An 18,568-nucleotide genomic window follows, 5' to 3' on the forward strand; every position below is an offset into this window, starting at 1 on the left:
AGCATGTATCAAAAGATCAGAACAGAAAACAAATAAACAGTGGGTATAGTTAATTCCCTAAATATGGTTTTCACTCAATTTATAAAAATTGGGAGTTTCTTAAATGGTTAGTTTAAACCATCTTTTTCATAATTTAATCCTTAAAATAAAATATTTTTCTCAGTGTTATGTTTCCATTACTTTTGAGTGAAGAGCAAGAAAGTATCAAAATAAGAACAGTTACTAATTTGAAAGCAGGAATATTCACAGATGCACATTGGGTCATTTACAAAAATAGAAGCTCTCCCTATAAATTTGAATTATTGGATCCTACACAGAGCTTGATATCCACAACAATGTCACAACTATCCAAACCCCCTACTCTTTAAACATGACAAGTCTTTACTTCCAAAGAATGAAGCCTCTGGTTGAAAAAAGTTCAAGTTTTGTTACTCAAAATGCATAGAACTTCTAGTATGTAACAATCTCAACTCTATGAAATCTGATTCTTGATATTTTATTTTTGGGTGGTACTCAGTTTCATTCTCAACTGCATTCTTTTCTAGGTCATTTTCATCATCTCTCTGGTTCTCTCTACCCATGCCCCTTTGCCATCTATCTATTTTGTGTGTATGTGCATAAATACAATTCGCAGAATTGAAGACATGAAAACAATGATTTTAATCAGTTAATGCCATCTAAACCAGATCCAACAGAAGACTGGTTTCTATTTGAGCTATAATTCAAGAATAGCTAAGTTTTGATCAGATTTTCTTAATCACATATTTTTGGGTATTGTTGATGTTTTGCCTCATTATATGGTGTTTTGATTTAGATCTAAAATGCTTGCTTCCAAAAGGCCTGCATTATGAAAGCTCGATAGGACTAGAGGCCTACCATTGAGAGCTGACTTAAAACGAGGATTCTGACCTAATCAATGAGCCAATCCACTCACTGCAGCTTCGCAATTGGGCGTCATTATTAAGTAATGCTGGAAATATTTGAAGCGGTGACCCACTTATCAGAAAGACTAGGCACATGTGTTTGTTATCTATACCTGGTCCTCAGTTTCTCTTTATTTTGCGTTCTTCCTAAACGCCTCAAGGTAAGCCGTCTCTGCCGTGCATCCTGGCATGGTGTTTTGCCCCTTCTCAGACACAAAGCAATGGCTTTGATTGAACTTGGACTGAATCCTCTGAATCTTCAGCCTTTACACCCTTTCTCTTAGATGTTTTTTAGAGCAACAACCACATCAGAAAAACTAGGGACACATGTTGCTAACACTCCTTACTTCAGCGCCTTACAAGGATACATCTTGTGGTGGAATACTTTCTCCTCTCAGTGGAGTGTTTCAAGGAGGGTTTGGTTTAAGTACTCGGACATAGTTAAACATTTGTTTAAAAATAATAGAATTCTAAGTACTTTACTGGATTCCGTGGCATTTGTTCACTTATCTAATCATGGAGGAAAATGGTAAGACTCTATTTAATTGGAGACCAGCATAACAAACACAGTAAAGGTTGTCTCTCTGTTTTATTTCTGTTTCTCCCCAGGATAACCTACCCCCACCCCCATTACTGAGAGACAGTGTTCTATATCACTGATGTGACTTGTATAGATTTCGAGTCTGTACTGCCTGAATGAAAAGCCTGCTTTTCTCATTTTCCAGTTGTTTGATTTTGACCAAGTTTCTTCCTCTGCTTAGGTTCCCTTGTCTGTAAAGTTGGAGTGGCAATGAAATCTACTGAATAGAGTTACCAGCATAAGCAATTAAAATCACTGGAGAAGATAGATTTTGATAATAAAATCTATCACATAACACATGTCTAAGAATCACAATCTTCTCATATGCATGTAGCAGGGCATCTACCTTTTGTTGACAAGCTCGTACTTTGAAACAGAGTGAGTTATATTCCAAGAAAATACCCCTGTGAAGATATAGAAGTATTCTTTCCTACAATCTTTGTTTGGACAAATTACAAGGAAAGATTCTAATTTATCAGTGTTGTTTTTTGTATCTAGCCCTTGATCAGTATTCTCAGGGGAATGCATATCATGATCAGCTCCTCCCAGGTTTTGTTCATTTCTCCCATTAAAGCAGCCACAATTTATCAGGCAATGCATGATGGGGAATGTGGAAAAACAGTATCAGTTCTTATAACCAGGCAGTTTGAGTCCATGAGCCCTGGGGATAGGTCCCATTCAAACCGGAGCCCTGTTACCTCTAAGTTTAACTCTGTTTATCTGTATTAGATTTCATTAGTGGCTCAGGAGTGAAGTGTTCAGAAGCAACAGTTACACTCACATTGCAGCCCACATTCCAAAGCTACAATCTTCCTTTCTTTGCAGGTCTTTCCCCCTTTCATTTTGAGGAGTCAAATGGAAAGCAGCCAAAACTCAGAACAGAGTGTTTGGACGTTCTCTGCTCATGGCTCGCTTATTCCAAAGAACTGAATTTGGTTTGTAACTTTAAGATTTTCAAATAATGAAATGCTATCCTTATATGTCCTTGAGAAGATAATTTAATTGGCTTTGATGAAAACCTTTTTGCACAAGAAAGGGTAGAGATAAAAATACTGGTAGGATTAATCCAGGATTAGCAAGGGATTCCACAAAAACCCTTATTCTCACCAAGCCTCGGGGCATGGAGCTGTGGGCTGCAAACCAGCATATATATATACACACACACACACACACACATGGCTAAGTAAATGAACACTGAAACAGATATTAAGGTCATGTTTTGTCAGAAATTTCACATAAAATTGGTAAATTTCCCTCCAATTATACTGCACCTTGCCCCCAAACACCTTATTACATGGATTAACCCTTATCACATGAGAACGTGCACATGTGCAAACACACACACTTGTGCACATTCATTCGTGTACACAGCATCACCCATGTGTATTTGCATAGACACAAGCATGTGGACACATAAAATTCTATCATTTTTTTCCAGAGTCAGACAATTTTTAAGAGAACTGAGTAGGCAGAGTACATCTGAGTCCAGTGCTAACCTTGTGACATTGCTTAGTTGTCTGTAGGTGTTTGTAGAAGCTTCTGGCCTCATGAACTTCCCCTGTCCACTTTGGTACAGCCACTAGTTTTGTCCTTTAAGTTCACATCTGGTCAGTCATGCTGATGAGACCTGATGGGTAAATCTCCCGTCATTACTAGGAGACACAATTTAACAAAGCTCCCTGACTGTTTGGCTCTCACAATCTCTTTACCTCCTCCTCTGCAATGTTGTCTGAGCTTTAAGTGTTTTGCCCATGTATCCACTGGGACTGGGCTCCACAACTCTACATTTTGATTGGCTATAATTTTCTGTAACAGTTTTTGTCTGTAGCAAAGAGAAGTTTCCTTGATGAAGGGTAAATTTTGGTTTTCCTTTTGAAGCATTTCCAGTTATACTACATAAATATAAAAAATCTTATTTTTATATACATTGGTTTTCCTTTTGAAGCATTTCCAGTTATACTACATAAATATAAAAAAATCTTATTGAATTATCTCATTAAAAAATGTTAGAAGTCTTCAAATCTGAAACTCAAAGACTTGGACCTATACCAGGAGAAATTACTTCTTCTTTCTGATATATTTAATTTAAAACAAGCTACAGGGGTGACCACCACAAGAAAATAATGCCAATCTTCTATCAGAATAATTAAAGGCTAACTGTGATTTAATTACAAATAAGAATTGAAAATTTCCACATTAAAAATTCAGTTGAAAATCATTGTTTGATTGAAGTCATACTATGTCTAAACATCTAATTCTGGATATATGAAGTTAAAATGACATGGCAATATCATTGGGTACAGGCTTTATGTTAAAGAAGCTGCGTAATTTTCAGATTCCATAGCTTTGAAGATGGGGGAATGATCAACCCTTCCCATTCCTCTCATTACCCATAAATGTAAGCAGAACACAAAATCAACATGCACTTTAACCTTTCTCAAAAGAGTATCCATTTTAGGTATAACCTGAATTGTAAAGATTAAGTCACACTTGAGATTTATACAGTCGCATGTCCAAAGTGCTTGAAAATGCTCTCCAAGGCAGGGAGTGCTTAAAAGGATTACAACTCTCAAGAATATTGTCACAAAGCACATTGTGCTACAAATAAACCCTGATGTGGCTGTTGCAGAAAATAGGTGCTGAAAAGAGCACACTTTAGAGAGAGACTCCACTCTGTGTATGCACAGAATAAGACTCTCTTAATTAAATGAGCTGCAGCTCAGATGTCTCCAGAGTTTTAGAATGCTACTCAGCAATTATGTCCCCGTTGAGATTTAATTATCCCATTAGATACTTATTTACTACTACATATTAACTTACAGTACACTATTAGAGTGCATGTACTAATAAATACATAACCATTGCTAGATAGGCATAACTTAACGAAATAATTATTCACATTTATTTTGCAAGCATTTAAGAAAATGCCCAGAACAATGCACTGCCATTGAAGACAAACAACATTGTGTATGTGTATGTGTGTATTTCTATGTTTATATATTTTGATAAGAAAAAGGATGAACTGGCAACACTTCCTGGTTACTATTATATTATCTAATTTCTTTTGTAATGAACCATACACAGATCCACTTAGAAGTTTAATTTCATCCGTATGCTAGAGACATGGAGAGATCTTAGAAAGGGACAATAACAGAGATATGGAGAATCCCAAGTGTCATTTGTTTAAGAGAGAGAGAGAGAAAGAAAGAGACTTAATGAGTTTTATTGAATTTGTTCTTTAATAATTTCATAATGTACGTAATAAACTTGGATCAGTCTCACCTCTTTTCTTACATATTCTGAAAGAGTGATTTCCTCTGCCATTTGTAAGAACGCCATGTTTGGAAGTTGACTGCGCTTTATTCCTAGATCCTTCCTTTGCTGTTTTAAAAACGCACAGTGCAATGGGCTTCTCCCAAATGAGCTTTGATTTCTTGCCACTGAAGGCTTGCCTGGGTGTCATGGTTTCTCTTTATAAACTTCTTCAGCTCTGCCAGTATCACAGCTCGCTCTCTCACCCATGCCACCTCTCTAGTAACAGTTATATTTCTCAGCCCAAACCTGCTTCGGATATGTAACCATCCCTTACTTGCAGAAGCTGTGTGCTGCCGCCCACTTCAATGCTGATGTTTTCATATTCACTCGGAGTTTTCTGATGCAATGAGCTGCTGTTAAGGAAAACGTTCATATCTTCTACCCACAGATTGTGTTAGTTTATTCTCTTCCTTTATGCACTGTGGTCTTATCTTGAACCTTGAAGTAAGGCAGCAGAACTGCCTGAATTTTGTTTCCTTCATCGAGAATTCATGGATGGAAGATTTTTTTTCTTATCAAAGGTCCTACCCCAGCACACGGCATTTTTCTTTCCTTATTACATTGTGTTCAGTTTTTTTTTTTTTTCACTGAAAAGGAAGCATTTCAGGGCTTCTCTTTGGCATATAGAAATTTACAGCCTCGTTACTCTAGTGCTGTGGGGTCATTGTTAAGTAAAATGATTGTAGCTTGAGCACTGCCCTATTGTGACAAGATAATCTGATGACTGATAGCTACTAAAGTGACTAATTGCATGGAGAAAATATTATATGGCTATGAAGGGAAAAAGTGATGGTTTCCCTTCAGGCTAGATGGCCATGAGACTTCATTATGTTACTCAGATCTACGAAAAAATTATAATTAATGAATTGCCTACTTCTAGATTTTTTCCATTTAGTAATTTCTGTCTGCAGTGGACTGTCTATAGCTCAAGTTGCAGAAAGGGAAAGAGCAGATTAGGTGTGATTCCTGAATGACTTGGAGGGGACCTCCTTAAAGGAGCTGCTTCACCAGCTCGGAAGGCCATTGCCCATCTTTCCTTCCCTTTTTCATACTGTCGGAATGACCACTGAAGCCAGTAAGCAATTTTAAAACAGCAATAACAACAGACACATAAACACTCAGAAGCCTATGCACTCAAGATATTAAAGCAGACAGACCAGAGAAGCAGCCATCTCTTCTGCAAAGCCTGGGTTGGAGATGACCATTTTGTTTAATTCGAGGAGAAAGTGGATGTTGTCCAAGTGTGCTGGTGCATACCGGAAATTCTAGCATTTGGGAGGCAAAAGGATGGTAAGTTCAAGACCAGCCTGGGCTACCTTATAACAAGGGTCAAATGTAAACCAAAAACCAAAAGCAAATCCAAAAGCAGTGGTTCTCAACCTTCCCAATGCTGCAACCCTTTAATACAGTTCCTCATGTTGTGGTGATCCTAGGCCATAAAATTATTTCTGTTGCTACTTTATAACTAATTTTGCTACTCTTATGAACCATAATGTAAATATCTGTGTTTTCTGATGGTCTCGCGGAGGTCTCAACCCACAAATTGAGAACTAGTGCCCTAAAACAAAACACAATCTCAGCCTCATTTTGATCACTAATATTTAAGCTTTTTTTTTTTTTCTTCACATGAAACCGCATTCTCCTTAAAGGAGAGAAGAGTGAGTCTGTTAAAATGATTACTTCATTGTTTTGGCAGATACAATAATTACACCACTTCTTTAACTAGACACGGTTTTGCATTTCAGTATCCAACTGCAGCTTCGCTTCAGGGTCTTCCTTTAGACTGCGGAACAGGACAATTGTAGTTAAGTCTCCTGTCTTCTTGGATTACATTTCAGTGTGGGAGAGATCTCCGGCATCCTTCAGAACCAGCACAGCATGATCTCTCATTACCACCCTGCCGTTATCAGAGGAGCTTCCTCTCAAGTTTGTAATCATGTGAAAATGGCAGCCAAGTACTTAGTCAAAAGATAGTAAGTGTGCTTCAATTAAAGCCTGATAACAACATAAACCTCTCCTTCCTTGACTCATGTATAAAAGCTGTCCAGACTGACATTTCACTACACAATTAGAAACTAGTACTACAGTGTGTTCAAGTATCTTTCAATTAAAGATATATATCTTTATCTAACCCAACTATATATCATTCTATATCTATCTACAGCTATCTATATCTATTGATCTATCTAGATCTATAGATCTATATTTGTCTATCTATCCATATATAGTTATACGATGAGACAGAAATAAAAGGAAATGAAAAAGATGGAAGGAAATTTGGGAGAGAGGGAGTGAGTGAAGAGAAAAAAAACAAATCAGGACCAGATAAGGTTTATCACAGGCCATAATAGGAAGCAAACACATTACTAGAAAGCCCACTAAATGTCTGGACAGATGTAAGTCTCAGTTCAAGCTAGCGTGATTATTCTTGTGTAGAACTGTAAGGCAACTGAAGTAGTCTTTGTTTGAGGTTTAGTTTTGGATACAGTGTCGCCTGGTGTAACCTAAAGTTGGCCTAAAAGTCAGACATTTATCTCTTTAGGGCTAAAATTATAAGCATGGCCCACAACACCCAGCTTACACAAATCATTTAGTAAGCATCTGTATATAAAACAAGTGAAAAAAATGCTTCAAAGACAATATTGCTGAACAGTAAGCATTCCAATAGTCTCTTCCACCATACCAGGTGTAAAACATCGGGTTTACAAGACCTTCCTGGAATGCACCCAGCTTCTCCTACAAATCCTTCCCCTTCACCCACTACCACCCCTCACCCCCTCATTCCCATAAGCTCCTCTTTCACTTCAGCATGTAGTTTCCTGATAACGGACCTTATGAATGTTGAACTCTGTGCTTTAGAGTTCTTCCTGACCAAGCACAGACTCTACTATGTCTAACAGGATAGTGATCTTTTGCATGCTCAGATTTTCTTCATACATTAATAAATTGGTGAAATGTGTTGAATGAATATTAATATGATAATTTGTATAAATCACAAATGTTCCAATTCTTCTGGAAGTTTTTGTAAACATTTAAATATTCCATAATCCAAATTTATTCTTTATTTTCCTAGACAAATTAAAAACCCACACTTGACACTTTTAAATTACTAAACTACATTTGGATTTACCAAGTGGACTTTTGATTAAGATTAATCAATTTGCCTTCCTTTGCTTTTCATAGTTACATCAGGCTAAAATTGCTGCCACATAATGCTAAGTATATAAGTACTGTTTATTTCAGCATATTTTTCTGATTTTTTTTGACTCAATAAAATTTAGCTGTAATTTTCATTTTTTCAAAGAAATAAGTTATTTTCTTGAGGTTACAGTAGTAGGTGGGGGCTAATTTAAAATAAAATCTGCTTGACTCTAAAATCTGTCTTCTATTTACATAGGTTTTTTTTCTTTTTTCTTTTTTTTTTTTTAAACAAAATCCACTTGTTTTCATTCAGAAAGAAAAACAAATCTGTGGCATGTACCGCATGCTGGGATTTTGTGCTGATTCCTAAGACTACAATGATAAGCAGCTTTATTTCTGGCTCGAAAGATTATTGCATAATATCCTTTTGTACTTTTATTCCATATTTCCCTTCAAGGAAATCATATATAAATCTTTAGAAAACATTTTATTTAAAATGTTTTTAAACTATAAAAGCAGTCATTTTACTATAATACATAGATCATTTGGGCACAAAGACTGTTTCTATGATAATTATTGTTTAGATTCATTTTCATCAGAGAAGAGTAATTTTAAAGGAATATAGGCGAGGTTTTTAATTTAAAAGTAAGAAGTATCATCTTTTAAAAAAACAGTTATCTTTGAAGTTCATACATAAAGGTCTTAGAAACTTGTGTTCCTTAATACCTCTATAAAGATTTGCATACAGGAAAACATGGCAACTATTTTAAGTCTTTTATCCTTTTTATATTAGTATTTATTGCTATATAAAACTACAACCAAAGTTACTTTCTTAGAGCAAGAATGACTAATCCTTTCAACTTTGTAAGGTGGGCTGAGTACTCTTCTTGGAAATGTCAAGGTGTTTTGTAAGACTACAGTCATGGCAAGCTTCTGTTAGGCTTCCTTTCCAAGTTTGCCCATAACCCTGTGTTTAAGATTTGACTATTCATGACTTTTGGGCAGGAAGCATTAACTTCTCTAGGGACTTCACTTCTTTCATGGCTGTTGACCATAAGCAGCTCTCAATTCTGTACCACTTGGGTCTCTCTATAGAGAAACTTACAAGGAGACAGCTTACTTTATCAGAACAAGAAAATGAACCAGAATACAGTACAGGCGCACTAGCAAGATGGCACTGATATTGAAAGCTAACCACATAGTCGGATAGAATTCTTTCAAAGCAGGTCACCCAAAGTTGGATTCACCCAGCGTGCAAGTGGAAGGGAACAAAACAAGGCATGAAAAGTATGAGGTGAGAAGCATTCCAGGCTGATGTTGCATCTGCTACAGACTTCCATCTGTATGATTCTTAACAGTTGATGTGTAAAGCAAAGGTAGCAAAATTCAGTCATTATGATGCAATAAAATTCTGTTGACGACAATCATTATAGGTTTACTATATGCTCAATGCTAGGCTAGTGATTGTTCAGCTTTGATTTCACTTAGAGTTCTAATAAGACTCCTGGAATATTAGTAAAGGTTAATTCATATAGTCTGAAGGGAAATTTCAGTTGATAAAGCATTCCTTGCCCTTCAAGCATGAGGACCCAATTTTGGGTTGACAGAACCCATATAAAGCTGGTTGTGGTAGTGTGTGTGTATCTCTAATCCCAGTGTGCCTGTGATGAAGTGGGAGTCAAAACCAGAACAATTCCTAGAAACTCACAGGTCAGCTAGTCTAGTGTTTGGAGCAGCAAACAAAAGACATTATTTTAAAAGAGGTGAAAGTCAGTGCTGACACCCAATTGGTGGGTCCTCTGCCCACCAATACATGTATCATGACACATGTGCTCCCCCCATAAATATGATACACATGAATGAAGATTTTCCAAAAGAGTTTTAAAAGTTATATAATTTTCCCTCATTCTATTCGAAGAAGTTGGAGCACTAAGGATAATACAGCTAGTAAGAACTGGCTAGCCTATTTGTAGTTTCATGATTGAGGTTGCTATACTGCAGCTAAAATATGTTTATATACATATAAGAAAATATATATACAGTCTTTGGTCTAAACATTGTAAACTAGACATTCTCTAATTAATGTGTTTATAACTGAATTTCAAGACCAAGCAATCTTCTAAATAGGACTTTAAAATCTCAGAGGAAGAAATGCCAGCTATGAGTTAATGTCCATATAAACACACTACATAACCAGGCTCTGCTGCACAGAACTTCTCTAAGCCTGTATCAGTTATTACTGTAGACTGTGGAAAAGCCTGAGCAGACTTCTGCAGATAATTAGACTGACATTCCTACTTCATTACTTTTAATGGAATTGAATTAGTGGTACTCATACCAGCAAATATGAACACTACCTTTGGAAGGAAGACATGTCACACGTCCTTATTCTCAACTGGATGGACAGCTTTTGGCAGGAGGTCACTTTATAGCGTGAAGGAGATTTCTCTCAGCCAAGGACTGAGCTTTAATTAAAATGAGATAAATTTTAAAATGGTTTCTGATTATCCCCTCCATCTAGCTTAACTGTAAGTGAAATGGTCAGATAACAGAATGTGGTTACATAATACAGTTGTGTGTGCAAATTTGTCATTCACATGAATGAATATCCAGGCTTTACTTGCCTGTTGATTCATCTCAAAGGACAAGTTAAACATTCAGTGATGTACACAGATAGATAATAAACAGGGTATAAATAGACAGATCATAGAGAGATAATCAATAAATTAAAAGATAATGCCCTGTCTTAATTAGGGTTTCTATTACTGTGATGAAACACCATTCAGATTTGTTTACTGAAACACACTTCTTTCCCCTGGGCTGATTCCATTTCCTTTTAGCAGCTCTCTTTTGCAAGTATCTCACAACTTGGACTCTGGCATCTCTAACATCTTGGGTTCTCCAACACAATCCAGGCTTCACCTTCACAGCTTCACACAATGACCTCTCTACTGGACTTCCATTCAGAGACACCCCGACACAAGTCTAGCCTCAGTGTCTTCTTTATGTGGGAAGGTAAATTCTATAATCCATTTCTTCTGTCCTTAACTCTAAAGTCAGAATGATATGGCAGAAACATCTGTTTTGCTGCTTGCTGGGGCTGGGACATGACCCTCTTGTTTAATTATATCTTCATCAGTTTTCTGCTTTGATTTACTACCTAAACTTGGCTTTCTTTGAAAATTGCTCTTTAGACCAGACTGACCTCAAACTCAGAGATTCACCAGCCTCTGCCTTCCCAGTGCTGAGATTAAATGTGTGCACCACCACATCGAGTTCTAAACTTTTCTTTAGTTCTTTTTCACAACTTTGAAATTTAGCTGGATGGGATCTTGCCCTGAGGTCACCACTCCCTATATTCCATTTCTCAATCTGTTTATCTCCTTGAAAATAAGATTTAGCTCCATTCCACTTCCCGGTGCTCTTTTTCTCCTCAAAATTTACATTTTGTAATTTATCCTGCCCATCTTGCTCCTCGCCATTATTATAAATCTTCATTAGAGTGACCACTAATATCCACATAACAAAGTCTACACTAGGCTGTTTGGAGATTTCTTCTGCCAGCGGAATTGATCGGAAACTCTTCACTTCAGCCTTGGGCAGACACTTTGAACAAGGACAAAATGGAACCACTTCCTTCTCCAAACTATCGCAAGAACAATCCCTAGGCAACATTCTAAAATTCTTCTTGAGTGAGCTCCAGACAGTTTAAATAGCTCTTAGCACCACTGTCTTCCATGCTCCCACGAGCATGGCCAATGAAGCATTCCACTGTTTTCAGAAAGTACCAAAGCCCAAATTCCTCCGAATAAAAACATGGTCAGTTCTATCACAGCAATATCCAAGTCTCTGGCACCAAATTCTGTCATAGATTTTTATTGCTGTGAAAAGACACCATGAACATGGCAAGTTTCATAAAGAAAAACATTTAATTGAGGGTGATTTGCTTAGAGTTTCAGAGAGTCAGTCCATTACCATCAGGATGAGGAGCATGATGGCATGCAGGCTGATGTGGGGCTGGAACTGAGAGTCCTACATCTTGACTCAAAGGCAATAGAAAGTTGTTTATCACACTGAGTGAAGGTTGAGCAAAGAAACCTCAAAACCCGCCCCCACGGTGACACACCTCCTCCAACAAGGCTGATAGTGCCTCTCCCTTTTGGGGCTATTTTCTTTCAAACCACCATAATCACTGAAACAAGTCAGGAGCAGAACTCAAACAGGGCAAGATCCTGGAGGCAAGAGTTGATACAGGTCAAAGGTCATGATGAGGCACTACTTACTGGCTTGCTTCCCCAGGATTGCTCAGTCTACTTTGTTATAGAATCCAGTACCACCAGCCAAAGGATGGTACCACCCACCGTTGGCTGGTCTCTTCCCTGTTGATCACTAATTGAGAAAATGTCTTACAGCAGGGTCTCATGGAGGCATTTCCTCAACTGAGGTTCTTTCTTCTCTGATGACTCTAGTTTGTATCAACTTGACATATAAAATCAGCCAGTACAGGATATAAATATTTTAGCAAAGGTTGCACTTGTATTTTGTGAGTAATATTAAGTAATATTTTTTTTTCAGGAAACAAAATTCAGGTATGTAAACTATAGACAGAACTTGGGAGGCTGAGGCAGGAATATAAGTTTACTTCACAAGTTCAAGACCAGTCTATGTATAATTGATTGAGACCATGAGGGAGGAAAAAAACCAAAAGTAACAAAAATGATAAAATTAAACATTTAAGGGTAACATTCAGCCCTTCCACTTAATAATTTCCTCATGGCCCTTCACCCAGCCTGTTTTCTGTTCCATAACTCCTTTAGGTCATTTAAATTATTTCTTTAGATGGCTATAAATAAAGATTGGGTAACATCGTTATTCTCTTACTCATTGAACTCTTATTGCATGTGTTTCCCGCTGAGAGACTTTTCCTATTGATACTTACATGTTATCTATAGATAGATAGATAGATAGATAGATAGATAGATAGATAGAGATATATATTTAGCATAAAATCTATCACACCACAAAAATCTGTAAAATATATCATTTACATAATCATTATAAAAACAAGCCCACATTTTTAAAAGTTAAGGAGTAGAGACTTTCCAGTGACTGGTAAACCCATTGTGTCCTTCTTGCTTTCATCCTTTCCTTGCAACATTAATCCATTTTACAGCTTTCTCATTCCTTAAAAGTATTTTGTACCTAGTTTTGAATAATTTTTAAGTTCCCTCCCTCCCTCCCTCCCGCCCTTCCTTCCTTCCTTCCTTCCTTCCTTCCTTCCTTCCTTCCTTCCTTCCTTCTTTTCCTTTCTTATTTCCTTTCTTTTTTCCTAGATTCTGTGTTTGTGAAAGCAAATGATACAAGTGTCTATACTTAAATTTGGTTGTTGTAGAGGATCTCTTTTGCCAATCAAAAAATGTTATACTTTGTACAATGAACTAAACATCACTTGGATAATTTCCAGTTTGGGACTGGGAGATCAGTGTTACCCATCTTCCTCTATGTTTCCTTTGTATGTGTTTGCAAGAATATTTGTTTCTTAACTTTTTGCTGTGTAAGGTTGAATTAATTTCAATTTGATTGAATCTAAACTATTTTCAAAAGTGAATGTACTTACATTGTATGAGTTTCTGTGTTTCTCTTTCTCACACATTCAATACTGCTATTTTGTTTTCTTTTTAAAATTGGGAGATCTTACTATATTCGTAGTTTGGTCCTGAACTCTAGAGATAATGTTCCAGCAATCTCCCATGTCAGAATACCTGTAACTGTAGGCACATGGTACCATGCTAGACTCTCATTTCTCTTCTTCCTTCTAATCCTCTTTCTGTTTTTCTCATTTCTATTCTTATTCTCTTTCTCATTCTAATTAGTTTGTTTTGTGGATTATTAGTTGAAGATGTGTTATGTTTGTTTATTCTGTGGAACATTTGTTTAATGATGTAAAATGTGTTACGGTCTTTTACATTGCATTTGTTTAACTCTACGAAGCTGTGTTATTTCACCTATTTTTTTTTCTTTTCCTTTTTGGTTTTTCTACAGGGTTTCTCTGTAGCTTTTGAGCCTGTCCTGGAACTCACTACCTAGACCATGCTGGCCTTGAACTCACAGAGATCCTCGAGTCTCTGTCCGGGATTAAAGGCATGCACCACCACCGCCCAGAAGGCAACTCTGCATGCCTAAAATACTTGATTAGTCTAATAAAGAGCTGAAGGGCCAGTAGTTAGGTTGGAGAAAAGATAGGATGGGCTGGTAGTCAGAGAGCATAAACAGGAGAAGCAATCTAGGAAGAAAAGATCAGGACTGAGAAAAAGAAGAGTAGAGGCCATCATCATGGGCCAGTCACCCAGCTACACAACAAGCCAGGAAGGAAGAAGTCAAGAAAGGTATATAGAGTAGAAAAAAGTAATAGCCCAGAGGCAAAAAGTAGATAAAATAATTTAACTTAGCCCAGGATGGCCTTGAACTCGCGATCCTCCTGCCTCTGCCTCCTTCAGCAAATCCTACCGGCGTGATTTCTTTGCGTACTAGCATTTATCAAACATGAAAGCAAGTTTGCACACCAATGGGAAGGATGAGCTTGGAATGGTGTGGGGGGAGGAGAAGAGGAGTGGGGATAGGGGGAGGGGAGTGGGGGGGGGCAATATTTGGGAGGAGGGGAGGGAAATGGGAAACGGGGAGCAGGTGGAAATTTTAATTAAAAAAGAATAAAAAATAAATAAAAGAAAAAAAAGAATTAAATTTTGACTGAATCCTTGAAAAAAAAATAATTTAGGAAAAGCTGACTAGAGAAAAGACAAGCTAGGGCCAGGCATTCATAAGTAAGAATAAGTTTCTGCGTATTTATTTGGGAGCTGGGTGGTGGAGTGAAATAAAGAGTGGAAAAAACACCTGTGAGTTTCAATTGTGCCGGCAACAACATCCTACTGATCATAATTTTAGTTTGGGTGGTGGTTTAATTGTTTAACTGGACACATTTTAGAATTCCTGACTTATGAAATGCTCATTGTGGTCTTTATTATTGTTTCTAACTTACTGCTTCATATTTTAAGACCTGAATTCATATTTATACATGCTGAAGCTTTCATTTCCATTCTATTACTGTTACATTTAACTTACAGCAAATTCTGAATGTATCTTCTGTATTTTAAAATGTTCACTTAACTTATTTTGGTTCAGGGATGCCTCCCAGAAGCCCTCCTGCAGTGCGCTGTGCAGAGCCTTCCAGCACCCGGACACAGAACCTATGGACCTGAGGCTGACCCACCACCCACCTTATCCTATGGTACCTGGCAGCAAAAATCTGCATATGTGATGGAGAAATCATGAAATATTTGAACGGAGAAATGTGTACATTGAAAAATTTCCAATTAAGCTTCCTAGCTGTAACCAGAGGTTTCAGTTCTTTTAATTATTTACCTTTAAATTTTGTAAGTACTCTGAGAATTTTGTAAAATGTGTTTTGTTCATGGTCCTCATTTACCCAACACCTTCCAGACCAACTCTCACTTTCTATGCATCCAATATTGCTCTCTCCCCAAGTCCAATTTGTGCTGCCCACACAGTCTTGGGTATATGGCCTCCTAATGGGGTTTGGTGGACTTACTAGTGGTGACTCTCTTAAGAAAAACTGGCTCTCCCTCTCCCAGAAGCTTTCAAGCGCCAATAACTTCTCAGCTAGTAGTGGGACTTCAAGTCTACACCCCCCAGACTTGGATAGGATTTCTTAATGCTTGACAAGAATACTGCTCTCTCTGGTCAGTTAGATAGTCAATGACTCACAGACATAAGTATAAATTTTGAAAGTGTCTTACTCAAGAGGATCAGAACTTCTACGTGTTGCCTATTACCAATCCTTAAATACTATTGAAATAATCATAGAAGTATGTTTGAGTCTCCTGTTTCATGTATTTTGAAATATAGAGGTACACTTCAGCATATCCAATGTTCTCTCACTCCCTGCTTATACAGAATATAGATATGTGTATATGTATGTATATGTAATATAATCTCAAACACTAATTGATCAGTATAACATAAGGCACAGTTCACAATCAGAATTGTATCAATAAGAATCTAAGGAATAAGTTCATCATTCGTGACTATTTTTCCTGCAAAGGAAAATTTCAGTGTCGTCAAATTTAATAGCACATATATGAAATATTTTATAGTTTCCCCAAATTAGTTAGAAAATGTTTGTAAAAAAATCACATGATATTGCTATTGACAAGTCACAGAGCTGACACTGCTTTGATTTACCAGTAAAGAAAGCCAATTTCAATCATGCTGAAATATTGAATTATATTCCCATTTATTGGTCAAAATTATCTATTTGTTATATAAAAATACTAAGAAATTTACAGGGAGAAATATTTAGAGAAAGTGGTTTAGATGTTTTGATCAAAGGGCAACTTTAAAACATGTTTATCTTTTCTGTTTATGGTAATTTTCAGTGTTTGGGAATTTCTCATTTATTGTGGTTTTTGTTTTCACTATAAATAAATATTGAGTACTCCATCTAATTTGTTACTGATGTTTTTTAGGTTATCCTTTTTTTTTTTGAAAAAGAACCTCAAAAGAAATAAATTCTGGTTCTCTTTTAAACCCTGGAATTTTGTCTATTTCCTCCTATTGGAGGATTATTCATTATAATTTTGCTATTAAATGTGCATAAAATTGGCTTCTCTGTGGAAGTGCTTTCACTCCTAGGTTCTCAACTCAATTTTTACTACTTGTATAATTGTTTTATTCTTTGAAAATTCTTTTTGTAACATTTGACCACTTAAAACATGTCTTAACCATTTTTATTAACCTGTGGAAAATTAAAAATAACATTGTAGTTAGTTGATTATGTATGTTACAAATACTTTCAAATATACAAATATTTCAAAATACACAATGTTGCAAACCTTTTATAACATCTTTCACTTCGTTTATTTTCATGGTATTTAGTTATATACAAAATAATGGATTCCACGATGTCCTTTTTGTTCATTTTCTACATGAGACAAGACAGAATATTTGTCTTTCTCGCAAATACCATCTCCCTCCTGCTCCTTTAGACCCCTTCTTCCCTGCACTTAGTGTTCCTTCTAGTTTCATGTCCATACACATGAATGTGTGGCTATGCTTTTACCTGGGTGCTGATATTTGTCTTACGTTTTGCAGCAGGGACTACTTGTGCATAGTATAAAAAAGTTTCTCATTGAAATTACATTTTAAAGAATTTTTCTTTCCCTGTGAGAAATATTACTTTTGTCATATCGGAACATGCTTTTGGATTTTCTGTTTTAAGTAACCATTTCTGCACATTTATGATTGCTGTTTATTAAAGTCCTATACCGTCTTATTTATTATGGCTTAATAATTATTCTATAGTTGGTCGAGCAATTCCTTTTTGCTTTCTTTCTATTACTCTTCACTTTTGTATAAAGAATTTAATTATGAAGGATGTGACGACAATCAGGAAATATTCTGTTTTCAAATACATTCTTTGTAGCCACAAGCATGGGCCATAATTCCAAGTATTCATGTAAAGGTCAGCCCAAAGTTATTATTTCTTCAACTCAATTTGACATTATATATTTGCTCTTGGATTTAATACTGGAAATCAAGCCAAACAGCATAGTTGTTTATGGATAAAGACTTATTAATGCACTTGAAGTTTGTATTGTAGTTAACGCTGAGTACTTATGGGATATGATATCTGATATTTTGTTGATATTAATATTTCTGTCATAGCTTTACACCTGTGTTACTGAAAAGATGTGTTTGATCTAATGTATGAATTCTGCGTAAGAATTAAGGTAGATGGACTTTTTACCTACTGAGAGACTTCATTGTTGGATGTTTACAGGAAGCATACTTGGCTAGAGTCCAAACCTGGAGTTTTTTCATGGTGCAGCTTATTTGTAAATATTGTGTTTAATCAGGATAAAGTTTTAAGTAGCTAAAAATAAAAAAAAGGTACCTTGAATAATAATTAAGACACCAATGTATTTTTTTTTCAGGTTAGGGAATCAAGCTCAGGACCCCACACATGCCAGAGCAGTGCCCTAACCACTGATGGACATTTCCAGCCCAAGCATTTTCAATTCTCCTATCTAAAGAAAACATTATCCTAGCACTTCTGCTACCAGTCAATATGTTCAGTCATGTGCACATGTGTGTGTATGGTATCTGCATGTGTGTGAATGTGGATGTCTATACCCTCACAGATGTGTGCACATGTGGAGTCCAGTGGTCTACTTTGTATATTCACCTCTGTAACTCCTCAACTCATCTTTGAGATCTCAAGGAAACCTAGAGCATGTCATTTGGGCTGGGCAGACTCACCTTTGTGCTCTCCAGAACTATTTGCGTGTCCCACCCCCAGGGCTGGGTAATGGAGACCTATTACCATGCCTAACTTTTACATGTGTGTTGAAGATATGAACGTAGGTTCATGTTTTTATACAACAGACATTTTACCCTTTGAGTCATCTCTGAAGTCCCACAACATATATTTAGTGTAAAAAATTTCCTTCTTATAATGAACTGATGAGAAGAGTCCCCACTCTCCCCACAAAATATCAATAAATACCTAAAAGACAGTTTAGCTTATGGGGAC

At 36.6% G+C, this 18,568-nt stretch overlaps 1 protein-coding gene across 1 annotated transcript in view; it reads left to right on the top strand.

The window, feature by feature from the left end:
• Positions 1-17,302, top strand: part of Adgrl3 (adhesion G protein-coupled receptor L3) — a 742,119-nt gene extending 724,817 nt beyond the window's left edge. The window contains exon 26 of the mRNA XM_057771795.1: positions 15,139-17,302. Coding sequence (XP_057627778.1) covers positions 15,139-15,215 — 77 coding nt within the window. The 3' untranslated portion in view covers positions 15,216-17,302. The remainder of the gene's footprint in view (positions 1-15,138) is intronic.
• Positions 17,303-18,568: the final 1,266 nt, after the last annotated feature.

This window comes from Chionomys nivalis, chromosome 6, assembly GCF_950005125.1.
Source record: "Chionomys nivalis chromosome 6, mChiNiv1.1, whole genome shotgun sequence".
NCBI classification, from domain to species: domain Eukaryota; kingdom Metazoa; phylum Chordata; class Mammalia; order Rodentia; family Cricetidae; genus Chionomys; species Chionomys nivalis.